The sequence below is a fragment of the Mustela nigripes genome, chromosome 15 (genome assembly GCF_022355385.1).
Source record: "Mustela nigripes isolate SB6536 chromosome 15, MUSNIG.SB6536, whole genome shotgun sequence".
In the NCBI taxonomy this organism is placed as follows: Eukaryota; Metazoa; Chordata; class Mammalia; order Carnivora; family Mustelidae; genus Mustela; species Mustela nigripes.
In genome coordinates, this window is record NC_081571.1 from 84,516,750 (window position 1) to 84,528,207 (window position 11,458).

General features: G+C 46.1%; 1 protein-coding gene across 4 annotated transcripts in view; it reads right to left on the reverse strand.

Annotated features, from left to right (window-relative positions):
* The window catches only part of DCUN1D2 (defective in cullin neddylation 1 domain containing 2), a 26,086-nt gene that overhangs the window by 9,434 nt on the left and 5,194 nt on the right, over positions 1-11,458 (reverse strand). The window contains exons 1-5 of one of the 4 annotated variants that reach the window (XM_059377594.1): positions 10,481-10,566; positions 9,478-9,628; positions 9,124-9,273; positions 7,611-7,779; positions 883-1,013 (exon numbers count right to left, since the gene is read on the reverse strand). In XM_059377594.1, the coding sequence (XP_059233577.1) occupies positions 883-1,013; positions 7,611-7,633 (154 nt within the window). In that variant the 5' untranslated portion in view covers positions 7,634-7,779; positions 9,124-9,273; positions 9,478-9,628; positions 10,481-10,566. Of the gene's footprint in view, positions 1-882; positions 1,014-7,610; positions 7,780-9,090; positions 9,274-9,477; positions 9,629-10,480; positions 10,847-11,458 lie in introns of those variants that run through there. The other 3 variants (XM_059377592.1, XM_059377593.1, XM_059377591.1) reach the window with 3 other exon arrangements.

Consider the following 11,458-nt stretch of genomic DNA (forward strand, 5'->3'; position numbering starts at 1 on the left):
GGGGCCAGGAGGCTCACACGCACGGGGCCAGGAGGCTCACACGCACGGGGCCAGGAGGCTCACACGCACGGGGCCAAAAGGCTCACACGCACACGGCTCACACGCCTGCAAACGTGCACGAGTGAAATTGGGCCCTGAGATCAGCGGTTTCCAGTGGGATTTTCTATCCATGGATTCTCAAGCCTCTTTTGGTTTCCTACTTAAATCTGGTTACTTTATAATAGTGCTTTATATTTGAGAGCGGCTTCTTCAAAACATTCTAATGCACCTGCTGAAGCCTATTTAAAGACCACGTAAGGCCCCGCTCTAAACCTGTAAGACATTTTACTGAACTAACCATATCTGTTACATTAAACAGAAATAAATTATATGGTACTCAGGAGGAAATCAAATGAAAATAAGCAGAATAAAGCCCTCAAAAAAACCAAAACAGACTGAAAATTTAAGTTAGGAATTTCCCAAAATAAGTTATATTACAGCACAACTGTTCGACTCGGCAAGAAGCATGGACATGTGACCCGGGGCCCATCAGAACCGTGTTCTGCCTCCAGACCAGGACAGGACTCCTGGGTCCTGGACTCCGCGGGTCACGCACCTCCTGAGGCAAACACTCTGTCAACACGATTGATTTCTCTGACCCGTGAGTCAATGCAACAGAACAGGGAGCATTTGCAAATCAGTTTACATTTTGACATTTAAACACTGACACCCAGAAGTGGAGAGTGACCACCGCGTGGCGGGGGTGGAGGGTGCCCCGGCCCCGCGGGCCAGGAGGAGACCGCTACGGCAGAGCCCTGCGGGGCAGGACCGACACAGGGCTGGTCGGACCCCTCTCGGTCTCACGAGGATGTGACTTCTCGTGACGGTGGACGTGACACTCACCTAAACCCTTCTGCCCGGGGTTTTTAGCGAAGGAAAAGGTAAACTGATAAAAGTCCTTAAACTTGACCGGGTCCTTCAGCTCCTGCTCCAGTCCTGGCAGAAGGGCCCGCAGCTTCTCCGTGCTGTCGCACCTGCGGGGAGAGAGAGCGCGCCGTGGCCGAGGCAACCGTGCCTTCCCACGGGCTGCAGCGGCCCGAGGCTCGGGTCGGGGAGGCAGACCGCTGGCGGGCTTCCTGACCCCGCGAAATGGACCCCAGCATTCCAGAACCGCCTGTGGTGACGGCCACACAGCTCTGCTCAGACACCGACTCTCCAACCTGTAGGCGGCAGTGGGCGAACTCTACACTACGTGTTACACCCTAACTAGAAATAAAGGAAAAAACAAAGCCCACGACTGCTTGCCTTCCCTGTGCGAGCTGGAGCACAGGCCCGCTTTCACCCACACGCAGGCCCAGGCCCTGACGACAGAGGGGCACGTCGGGCGGACCCCTCTGCCCCCGCCCACCCGTGGCACCGAGCTGCTGGGCCGGCCTGCGAGCTCCTCCGCTTGGGGTCACTTCCTTCCGGCTCAGCTCAAAACTCCGAGCATGATGGGACACAGAGCCGCTGCTGGAAAACTGGCTTTTCCAGGTGGCGACGGGGTGAGACCATGGGCACTTATCAGGAGGAGCGCTGAGTCAGGTGCACGACTGTTTAATCGCTCCGTGGTTCACCTGAAACTACTAGAACAATACATCAATTAGACTGGAATTTAAAAAATAAATTACCTTAAAATAAGTAAATAGATAAATAATAAAGCTGGATTTTCCTCCAAGAAGTCAACAACCTTTAAGAATATTAAAAAGTGGGGCGCCTAGGGGGCTTAGTGAAGCGTCTGCCTTCGGCTCAGGTCATGATCTCAGGGTCCTGGGATCGAGCCCCGCATCGGGCTGCCTGTCCGGCGGGAAGCTGCTTCCCCCCTCTCTGCCCCTCCCCCACTCCTGCTCTCCCTGTCCCATGTCTCTCTCTCTCTCAAATAAATAAACAAAATCTTTTAATTATAAGAGAATTAAAAAGCCTTTAGAGCAGAAGTCTAGAATAAGAAACCGTAAAATCTGTCTTTGTAGCTTGACTCCCCGGCACAGAAAAGTACGAGCAGGCCGCGGAGATGCGTGGCCCCACTTGGCGGGGCTTCGCAGGGGGTAGAACGCCGGACAGCAGTGGCCATGAGCCCAGGAGGTGCAGGCCTACAGCTCCCGGGACCCCCAAGGAGGGTGGTTGGGGCAGCGCCTTTCCCAGCACTGGCCTTCCCTCTGGGGGGCTGCTCCAGGCCCTCCCACGTGCCTGCATCACCCCCAAACGAGCAGTGCTTAACAGTTAGCTGCCCCGACTCTGTCAGTCACGGAACTCACGGTGTGATTTCCATGCCGAGTCTGTGAGGCCCCGGTCTGCCGGCTCAGGGGAGTCCTTCTCTGTGCTGAGGCGCACAGCCCTGCATTCAGATTTCCTAACTTACGTGTCCCACTGGTGGTAGCTATTCTGGCTGTTTCTAGTTTTCTGGCTGTTAAAAGGGTCTCCGTACATGCATCCTGGTGCACACGTACGTGTGCTGGGTTAGGCACAAGCCCCAGTGGGCCGGCTGGGTCACCAGGTCCACAAACCTCCAGGGATGTGGTATCACACTGTCTCCAGAAACTGTCTGCCTCACGTCTCTGCCAGCAGGACAGCAGGGCTCCTGTTCGCCCCATTCCCGCTGTTACGTGTGACTGTGTCTTACCTTAGCCGTTTCACAGTCGGCTGTAGTTTTAACCTCTACTTCCCGTACGTCAGTAAGCCTTGTGCTGTGATTGGCTACTTGGAAATTCTCTTTTGTGAAGTGCCTCTCAAGTCTCCTGCCCATTGTCAGTTAGGTATCTTTTTCCTATTGTTTCCCAGGCTTTCTTTACATATGAAGGATACAAGCCTTTGTCAGCTAAGCTTGGTTGAAGTTCTCTCTCCCAGAACACGGACTGCCTTTTCACTTCCTTGGTGGTGTTTCTGGACGATCAGTTCTTTCTTTTAGCATCCATCCTATCAGTCTTCCTCTCCCCAGTGTTTGCTTGCTGTGTTCAGATTTTCCCTATAGCATGGTCACCAAAGATATTCTCTCCCTGATTTTCCCAGAGGCTTCTGGCTTTTGCCTTTAGGCTTTCACACAGACAACTACGATCCACTGGGAACTGATTTTTTACACACGGCGTGAGGTAGGGATCAGGGTAAGTTTTCCTCCGCGTGAGTAGCCAAGGCTCACAGAAATGTGTACTGAAAAGGTTTCTTTCCTCACTGCTCTGAAGTGCTGCCTTGGCGATACGTCTGGGTGCCTGTGTACATGGATTTGTTTCTTGTTCCCTGCCCTGTCCCACTGGCCCAATTACCTCCGCAGTAGTGCCCTGTAGTCTTAATTACTATAGCTTGAAAAGTCCTAATCAGCTTAGAGAGCAAACCCTCCCCTTGCTAAGAACTGCTGACTAGTCCTGCCTGCATTTTCATACACATTCCAAATCCATCTGTCAAATTACACAAACTACTACTTATTGGGCTTTTGACTGATAGTTCACTGAGTTCAAAGACAAATTTAGGGATAAAATACTGACTGTTCCAATCTACGAATGAGTTCATGTCCCTATTCATTCAGGTTTCCTGCGTCTCAGTGAGTTATTTATTCTCTGGAGGTAGCACACATCTTGAATCAGATTTATCCTAGGAGTTTTGTATTTCTGATGCTACTGAAAACAATTTAAAAATTTTTTTACATTCACTTTGCTTTGTTGTGTTGTTGCATTCAGCATTCTTAAAATAAGACTGATTTTTGTTTGCTGATCTTTGGTCCTGCAGTCTGGGTAAACTCACTTATTGATTCGAACATTCTACCTATGGATCAGACCAGCTAACTCCTCCTGTTCAACGCTGATAAAAGTAGGCATTCATGTTCCAGTTACATATATATCCTATAGGATCTGGCAGGAATTGGAGGTCAGCTTAAGGACAGTCCCTTGTATTCCTGGTTTGTGCCAAATTCTCTCTTTTTTTAAATTAAAAAAATTTTTTTTCAATTTTTCAAGTCAAAAAATTATGAATGGAATTGAATTTTATCAAACCCATTTTATGGATTTGAGATAACTCTCCCTTTTCTGTTGTTAATATAGGACACTGATTGACTTTGTAATGTTAAACAAGTCTCACAATCCTGGGCTATAACAAACTTTGTCATGACAAAGTTGGTGGTATTCTCTTCATTAAATGTTTTGTAGGATGTGCTGGTGCACCAATCCTGGCCATTTGTTTTCTTTTTGAGAAGGTTTTAAATTACAAGTTCAAATTTAAGAGCTACAGAACTACTTATGTGTCCATTTCAGTAAATTGTATTTTTAAGAGAACTCCTCTCTTGCATCCAGTTTCTCACATTCGCTAGCAGAGGGCTGTTGGTGATATATTCTTACATGGCACCATCTATAAGATCTACGGGGATGTCTCCTTTCTCATTCCATGTTGGTTATTTGTTACCTAATATTTTTGTAAGTGTTTTCAAATGGAAACCTTCTGGCTTTATAGATTCTGTCTTTTAGTTTCATTTCTATTTCCTTAAACTACTGCCTGTTTAAGAAAATTAATTCCCTCTGTACTCTTTGGGTTTAATTTTCCTGTTCTTTTTCTACTGCTTGAGATGGATGCTTTTCTTACTGATTTTCAACTCTTCCTTCTAAAATATGCATTTAAGAAGTTGAATCCTGCAAGTTTTCACGTGTAGCGTTTTCTTCATGATTCAAAGTATTTTCTAATTTCCACTGTAATATCTTCTTACTCCCAACGGTTGTTCAGGACTATACGATAACCACACTCACTTCAACCTATCAAGCTATCTTTTTGTTCTACCTTAACTGTATTGTGGTCAGAACATACTTTGTATCATTTTAATCCTTTGAAATTTGTTGCAGCTTGTTTTACAGTACAGTTTGTAATCCATATTTATAAACTGTCTACTCCTCTTCTGAAAAGAGTATGTGTTCTTCAATATCAAAAGCCATGTTCCAAGTATGTCCATTAGGCCATTGGTAGCGCCACCCAAATTTCCTATTTCCTTAGTGATTTTTCACTCCTCATTCTATCAGTTGCTAAGATGTGTGTGAGAATTCCCCATTCTGATTGTAGATTTGTATCTTTCTCTTTAGTGCTTATTTTTGCTTTAAATAATCCATTGCCTTCCATGTGAAATAGACCTTTCCCCATAATCAAACGTCCTTCATTATCCCTAGAATTACTTCTTGTTTTAAAGCTTATTTTAATATTGACATAGCCACACCACGTTTTTTTTGCTTAAATGTTTGCAAATTCCATCAACTTTTATCCTTCAAATTGTTCTGTGTCCTGATGTTTTAACCACATCTATGGTAAACGTATCCACAATAGTTATTTTCTAAAATCCATCCAGGATTTAGTTCACCCACATTTCATGCGATCAGGTAAATGCTGACCCATCAGCTTCCAAGCCTCCATTCCGCCGTGCGTTTGCTGCTTGTCCTACGTGCAGCTGATTTTCCTTATGTTCTTTATCTCATGTTCTTCTGGGTTGAATTTTTTATCACTTTATTCTTACTCTGTTAGGAATTAGACATAAATTACACACTACCATTTTTATAATGATTGTAACATACACAAAGAAAGCAAGTATTTTCTCCCACTGTTCTGCCTTTTTAATAGTGTCTTTTCTTAAGGAGAGCTCTTAATTGTGCCGAAGCCCAACTCAGCCATTTATCCGTTACAGCTAGTGCTTGTTATCCCTTCTCTAAAAATCTGTCCCTTGATCTGGGTTTTAATAAAGACATTCTCCCACGTTTTGCTGAAAACTTTAGAGCATTCCGTGTCCTGTACAGGAGTGCAAGCCAGCCTGCACGATCTCTAGCTATGGCCCGGGCTTGCATTTGGGGCCCGAGCAGACATGGTCTCAGGCTCACCCGGTAACTTCAGTGTCAGCGGCTAAAAGGAATCTTCTCTCCCCATTGGAATGACAAACACCGACAAGCAATCTTCAGATGGAAGTAGGAAGACTCCACGACTTTGCTTCGAGACTTGTGCAGTGCCACAGGAGCAAAGCTCGTGTGCCACGGGCCACGGGGAGGCCCACCGAGTACAACGCAGTCCAGAAGCGGGTCCACAGCGCGTCCACTTCTTGTTTTCACGACGATGTCAAGGAATCTCTTAACATTTACTCAGATCACTTACGAATCTGCAAGCCTCCAGAGCAAGGATGTAGCATCAACTGTTAAATGCAGGTGTTCCAACCACTGTCAAGAGTTAATGGCTGGGGAAATGTGTGAAAAATAGTAACGGAGCCGAGGTAAACCCAAAATATTTTTTAAGGCTTAGTGCTGTTGAGATGACAACCACCTTTTACATCCCTAAAAGCACCGAGGATGTCTCTGCGACGTACTAAGCACTGCACTGCGCACACGGTCTACAGAGGCCTACAGAGGGCCGTCCCTTTCACCTGCCCTGTGAGACGCGGAGCGCAGCCCCTCTGCTCAGTGCTAACTTACCATCTTCAGTCATACTCTGTGTACTCCGCATAGGGAGGCATGAATTTGTCCAACACGTTTTGGGAAGATTCACACTCAAAATCTTTAAAATATGTTTTTAACTTTTAACACTTAGTAGGATAATAGGACTTTTATAAATTTACCTGTACGACGTATTTCTAGATAATGCCTAAGAAATGGCAGTAAGTGTTTCCAGAAGAAGCACTTAATTCCCAATCTCCCACCTGGGGGAGCTTCCGGCAGAAGGGATAAAGGGCAGCCCGGCCGAGAGAATGCTGCTTTAACAGGTGTTTCCATCCCAACATTCCCTGAGTCCTCCGCGGCGTTCCTGGCGCACAGAACATGAAGCCACATGTTGTCGCGCGGGTCACCGTGACGTCTTCGGCTTGGTCTTACACAACCAGCGGCAATAGAGTAAGTCCTGCAAATGTCTGTCATCTCACAGACAAGGCTGAGAAATATCACACATGCATCAGTTTAGTAGAACAAATGAATGTTCTATTTTTTCCCCTGGGATGCTGTATAATCCACGCATTAAGAACATGTTTAACTTAGACTTTCCAGCTCCTTCAGCAGCTAAAAATAAGCCAGTTTAAGCTGTCAACACTGAAATATCACAGTATCAGCAAGGCAAGCATGTTGGCATTTATACTACCCTATGAGATAGCTCAGTAAGCTTAACGATCAGAAGACATTTGTGTCACATGCTTTCACTTACTTCTCCGACTTAACTGACAAGTGAGAAACATCTTAAGTTATTATGAAGTTTTTATTCCCACCCTGTGAGTAGAACAGAGAAGTGTTACAAGCAAAAAACCAAAATGATATTTTATTGATGATTAACATAGCAACACAAATAATACATTTAGGACACAGAATCCAGAAATGAATGGCTGAAAACAAACAAAAACACCCTGATGTCTGCTGTACATTCAAAACTGGAAGGATAAAATTTAAAAAGAAAAAAGTAAATTACAAAAGGGATTAATCTGAATTAAAGTATTAAATAAAACTTTACTTGGAAAGGCTTAATAGAGCAGATTAGAGGCACAAAAAATTTATAAGATACGCACAGAAAATAAATTAATTTGAAATTAATGTTTATAGGTTGTTGAAAAATAATGTTGAAAGTACCATCCTTTTTAAAAACATTTAAACCAAGACCAATTTACTCACCCAAGCTCTGTCATACCGGCCATGAACTCCTTTTTGCTAAATTCGCATTGCGTCGCCGCCCCGAACCTCCAGGCTATGACCAAAACGCTGACACTGGCAGGATCTAGGCTCAGGTCATCACAAAACTGCTGAATCCCGTCAATTCCAATTTTATTTTCATCTTGTGGGTCTACAGTTAAAATCAAGAGAGAAAGAAATTGTGCTGTTTTGAAAAGTAGCACTAACGGGTGGTTGGAGTCCCAGCCCGAGCAAGCGTGTCTTGGAGACGTCAACCGATGGCACACGGTTTCTTACTGTGCGCGGAACAGCAATAAAGAGTAATTTACCCAGATAAAAGCCCTATTTTAAACATCAAGGTTACTGGACTCAGGAGAAGGAAAAAAGAGTACTGCAGCTTCTTTGAGAAGACTTCATCATTTCAAAAATATTTGATTTCCGTAAAGTAAAATACAAATTCCGATTTACACAATTCTAGTTTGCCCAAAGGCAAACTCTACCAAAAGCACTGCATTGTGGGCACCGAGGTCAAGGTCATAAATTTGAGCCCTACACTGGGTGCAGAGATTACTTAGAAATTTTTTAAAATCTGCAATAAAAAAAAAAAATACTGCATCTATAAAGTGTTTACAATATTGGAAGTTTTTGCCACAACACTGCCAAAACAAGAAACTGATGTTTTTCTTTTTAAAGTGATTTCATTTGCTATAATTTTAGTGCTACTGTACATTTAGGTTGCAAAATCATTTAGTTCACCCATCCACATTTAATAGCTTAGAAACTCGGGACTTCCTCACTTCCCATTTCTGGTTTAGAAATGAAATTAAGGAATTTAGAGTTTCTTTATCAGAAAATCAAATAGTAAAATCTCTTAGAAAAATCTCAGTGAGACCTCACTAAACTAGGACGAGTAATTTCCAACAGAATGACTCACGTGTTAATTCTGTTAGCTGTACGGAAGGTACCAATAGAAAATTTGTAGCTTCTTTGCTCAAATGAAGATTAAATGTGATACACTTTTCTTCCATCATACAAAATTTAACTGTGGTCACTTTAGCACTATATGCTACATTTTTATAAACATGTCGTCACCAAAATAAAATAAAATAAAAGGTATGCTGTAATTCAAACGAACGAGAGCACAGGCTTCCTGCAGCCTGTTGCCCATATAAGGAGAGAACAGCCGTCCTGCGGCCTCTGCTCCTCACCCTTCCTATAGCCCAGAGCTCCCACAGTCCCAGATGCCCCGAAGGGCACACCTGCCCTCAGTGCCGCTGGTAAATCTCAGGTGCATGGAGCTGCGGAAATGCGCGCTCATTTGCATACATTAACATAACAACGGACTCATCTTCTCCAGTCTTTGAACAACATATTTATTTCTAGACCCCAAGATGACTGCATGATGTGTCTACTTTAAATGAAAGTGCATGAATAAAATTAAATGATAAAAAGATGCTGCTTAAACTACAGAAGCAGCTCTCACTAAGTATTTCTTTTAAAGACATATTTGAATCACTTCAGGAGGGGCGCCCGGGTGGCTCAGTGGGTGAAGCCTCTGCCTTCTGCTCAGGTCGTGATCTCAGGGTCCTGGGATCGAGCCCCGCATCGGGCTTCCTCTTCTCTCTCTGCCTGCCTCTCTACCTACTTGTGATCGTGCTCTCTCTCTCTGTCAAAAAAAAAAAAAAAAAGAATCACTTCAGGAATCTGCATAGCACATGATTCACAAAATTAGCTCCACAATTAACTTAGCCAAAAAAACTTAAAGCATATTAAAGCTTATTAAAAACAATGATTTTTCATTTTTCAAACAAATCTGGTCTATCAGAGTATGTTTTTGTGCCAAGGATTTAAAAAAAAAAAAGAGGGGCACCTGGGTGGCTCAGTGGGTTAAGCCTCTGCCTTCAGCTCAGGTCATGATCTCAGGGTCCTGGGATCGAGTCCCGCATTGGGCTCTCTGCTCAGCGGGGAGCCTGCTTCCTCCTCTCTCTCTGCCTGCCTCTCTGCCTGCTTGTGATCTCTCTCTGTCAAATAAATAAATAAATCTTTGTAAATAAATAAATAAGAAAAGAATACATAAATAAGAATTTAAAGCCCAGGAGTTATTCTGTTTGGGTTAATACTTGTTTAAATGAGGTTTTTGTTTTTGTCTTTAAATTCTGTTAATAGAAGGTTAACCTCAGGAACCGGTAGAAAGAAAAACAGATAAACCCTGGCTAGTTGTTGCCACGGACTCCAGTGCCGACGGACACATGAGACGCCACCTGACGTCCCGCCGGGGGCTCGGACGCGAGCAGCCCCGTGGCAGGGACCGACTCCGGCAGCACGGTCAGTCGTGCTCTGACAGGGAAAGCTCCACTCCAAGTGCTGATTTCAAAGAAACAGCACCGGTCCCCAATGCACAGCGCCAACGTTTCCTTGGTAGCAGCTTTCCCCTGCGCTTCCTCAACAGTGCAGGGGCTCCAGACCCACGGCGCGGCTGCACGTGTGAGCAGAAAGGTGACTTTACCCTGGGGCCGGAGTTACTTCTTCACCTGCCTCCTCCCCAGAACCCTCCAGCTCACACAGCAGTGTGCCCGGGACAGCACCCCACACGGCGAGGACACGGTGCTGCGGCACGTCGCGCGCGCCACGGACCCCGCCCAGGACGGCCCCGTCGCCGCCAGACCCCTGTCCCATCACCCCAGCCCCGCCGCTCTCCGTCACCGGTCCACGTTCCTTTCCAACAGGCTGGATGCTGCAGCTGAGTCCAGAAAGAGGAGGAAGAACCTTCTGGAGGTCTTGAGAACTCAGCACAAGAAGCCAGATTACACCCTCCGTTCCCCGGAGCTGGAAGCGAGCTGCGGCCGCCTGCCCCCGCTCCCCGGCCGCCTTACCTTTGTACCTGTCGTACAGCTGCTCCAGCTTCTTCCTGTCCACCCCGCTTCTCATGGGTGCCTGGAGGCAAGAGTCTGGTTCGGCAAAAAGTCGTCTGTGGCCACGTCTACTTTCCGCTCATCCTGCGCTATGCGGCAGGCCACGGGGAGGAAATGCCATAAACCCGGGCCCCTGCTCTTCCGAGATGACCTCTGTGTACGCAGCAGGAAAGCCAACACCACCGGACCAGAGCTTCAGCATCCCATGACTGCTGCTGGTGCTCTCGCTGGACTTGGCTGTTTCCCCTGGGTCAGCCTCACCGCAGAACTCGGGGACGACACGTTTCGCTCTTCATCAGTTGGGAAGATCGCAGGGTCTTCTGAAGACTGAAATGACAGCCACGGAAAGACAAATATGCAAAGTGCGACCTTCAAACCATTATGAGATTCAGTGTTTTATCACAAAGTACACTTTGATCTCTACCCTTCAATTTGTACAAAACACATTATTTTTTCCCTAAGTCTCGGGAAAATCCCTCTTTACACAGGAGCCCCGGGGACGCAGTGAGGGTGGGTGTCAGACCCAGGCCTGGCCCCTGACCAAAGCCCACTGCAGGGTCCTCTTCAGCGTTGGTTGATTCCAGGCTCTACTGAGCAGAAGGGCTGCACAGTGTGTGAACATCAATGTCTCGGGTCTTCCCTGTTTAAGATCAGCAGCCACAGTGCTGAGAACATACGCAGGTAACTGACCACAGTGGTGGGCGCTGCTCACCACGGTCCCTGAGCGGCCACAAAAAGCCCGTGAGGGCTAAAGGTGACCATACGGAGCGCAGAAACATCTGAGCACGTGAAGCAGAGATAAACGGAGAAGCAGGGCAGAGGCTGTGGGAGGTTGTAGACAAGAGAACTGCCGAGTCTCTGTACTATATCTAGACCGTAAGGAAGGAAGACCGCGCCCGGACTTCCAGATAGGGCCAGCCAGGTCTGGGCTTGTCTCAG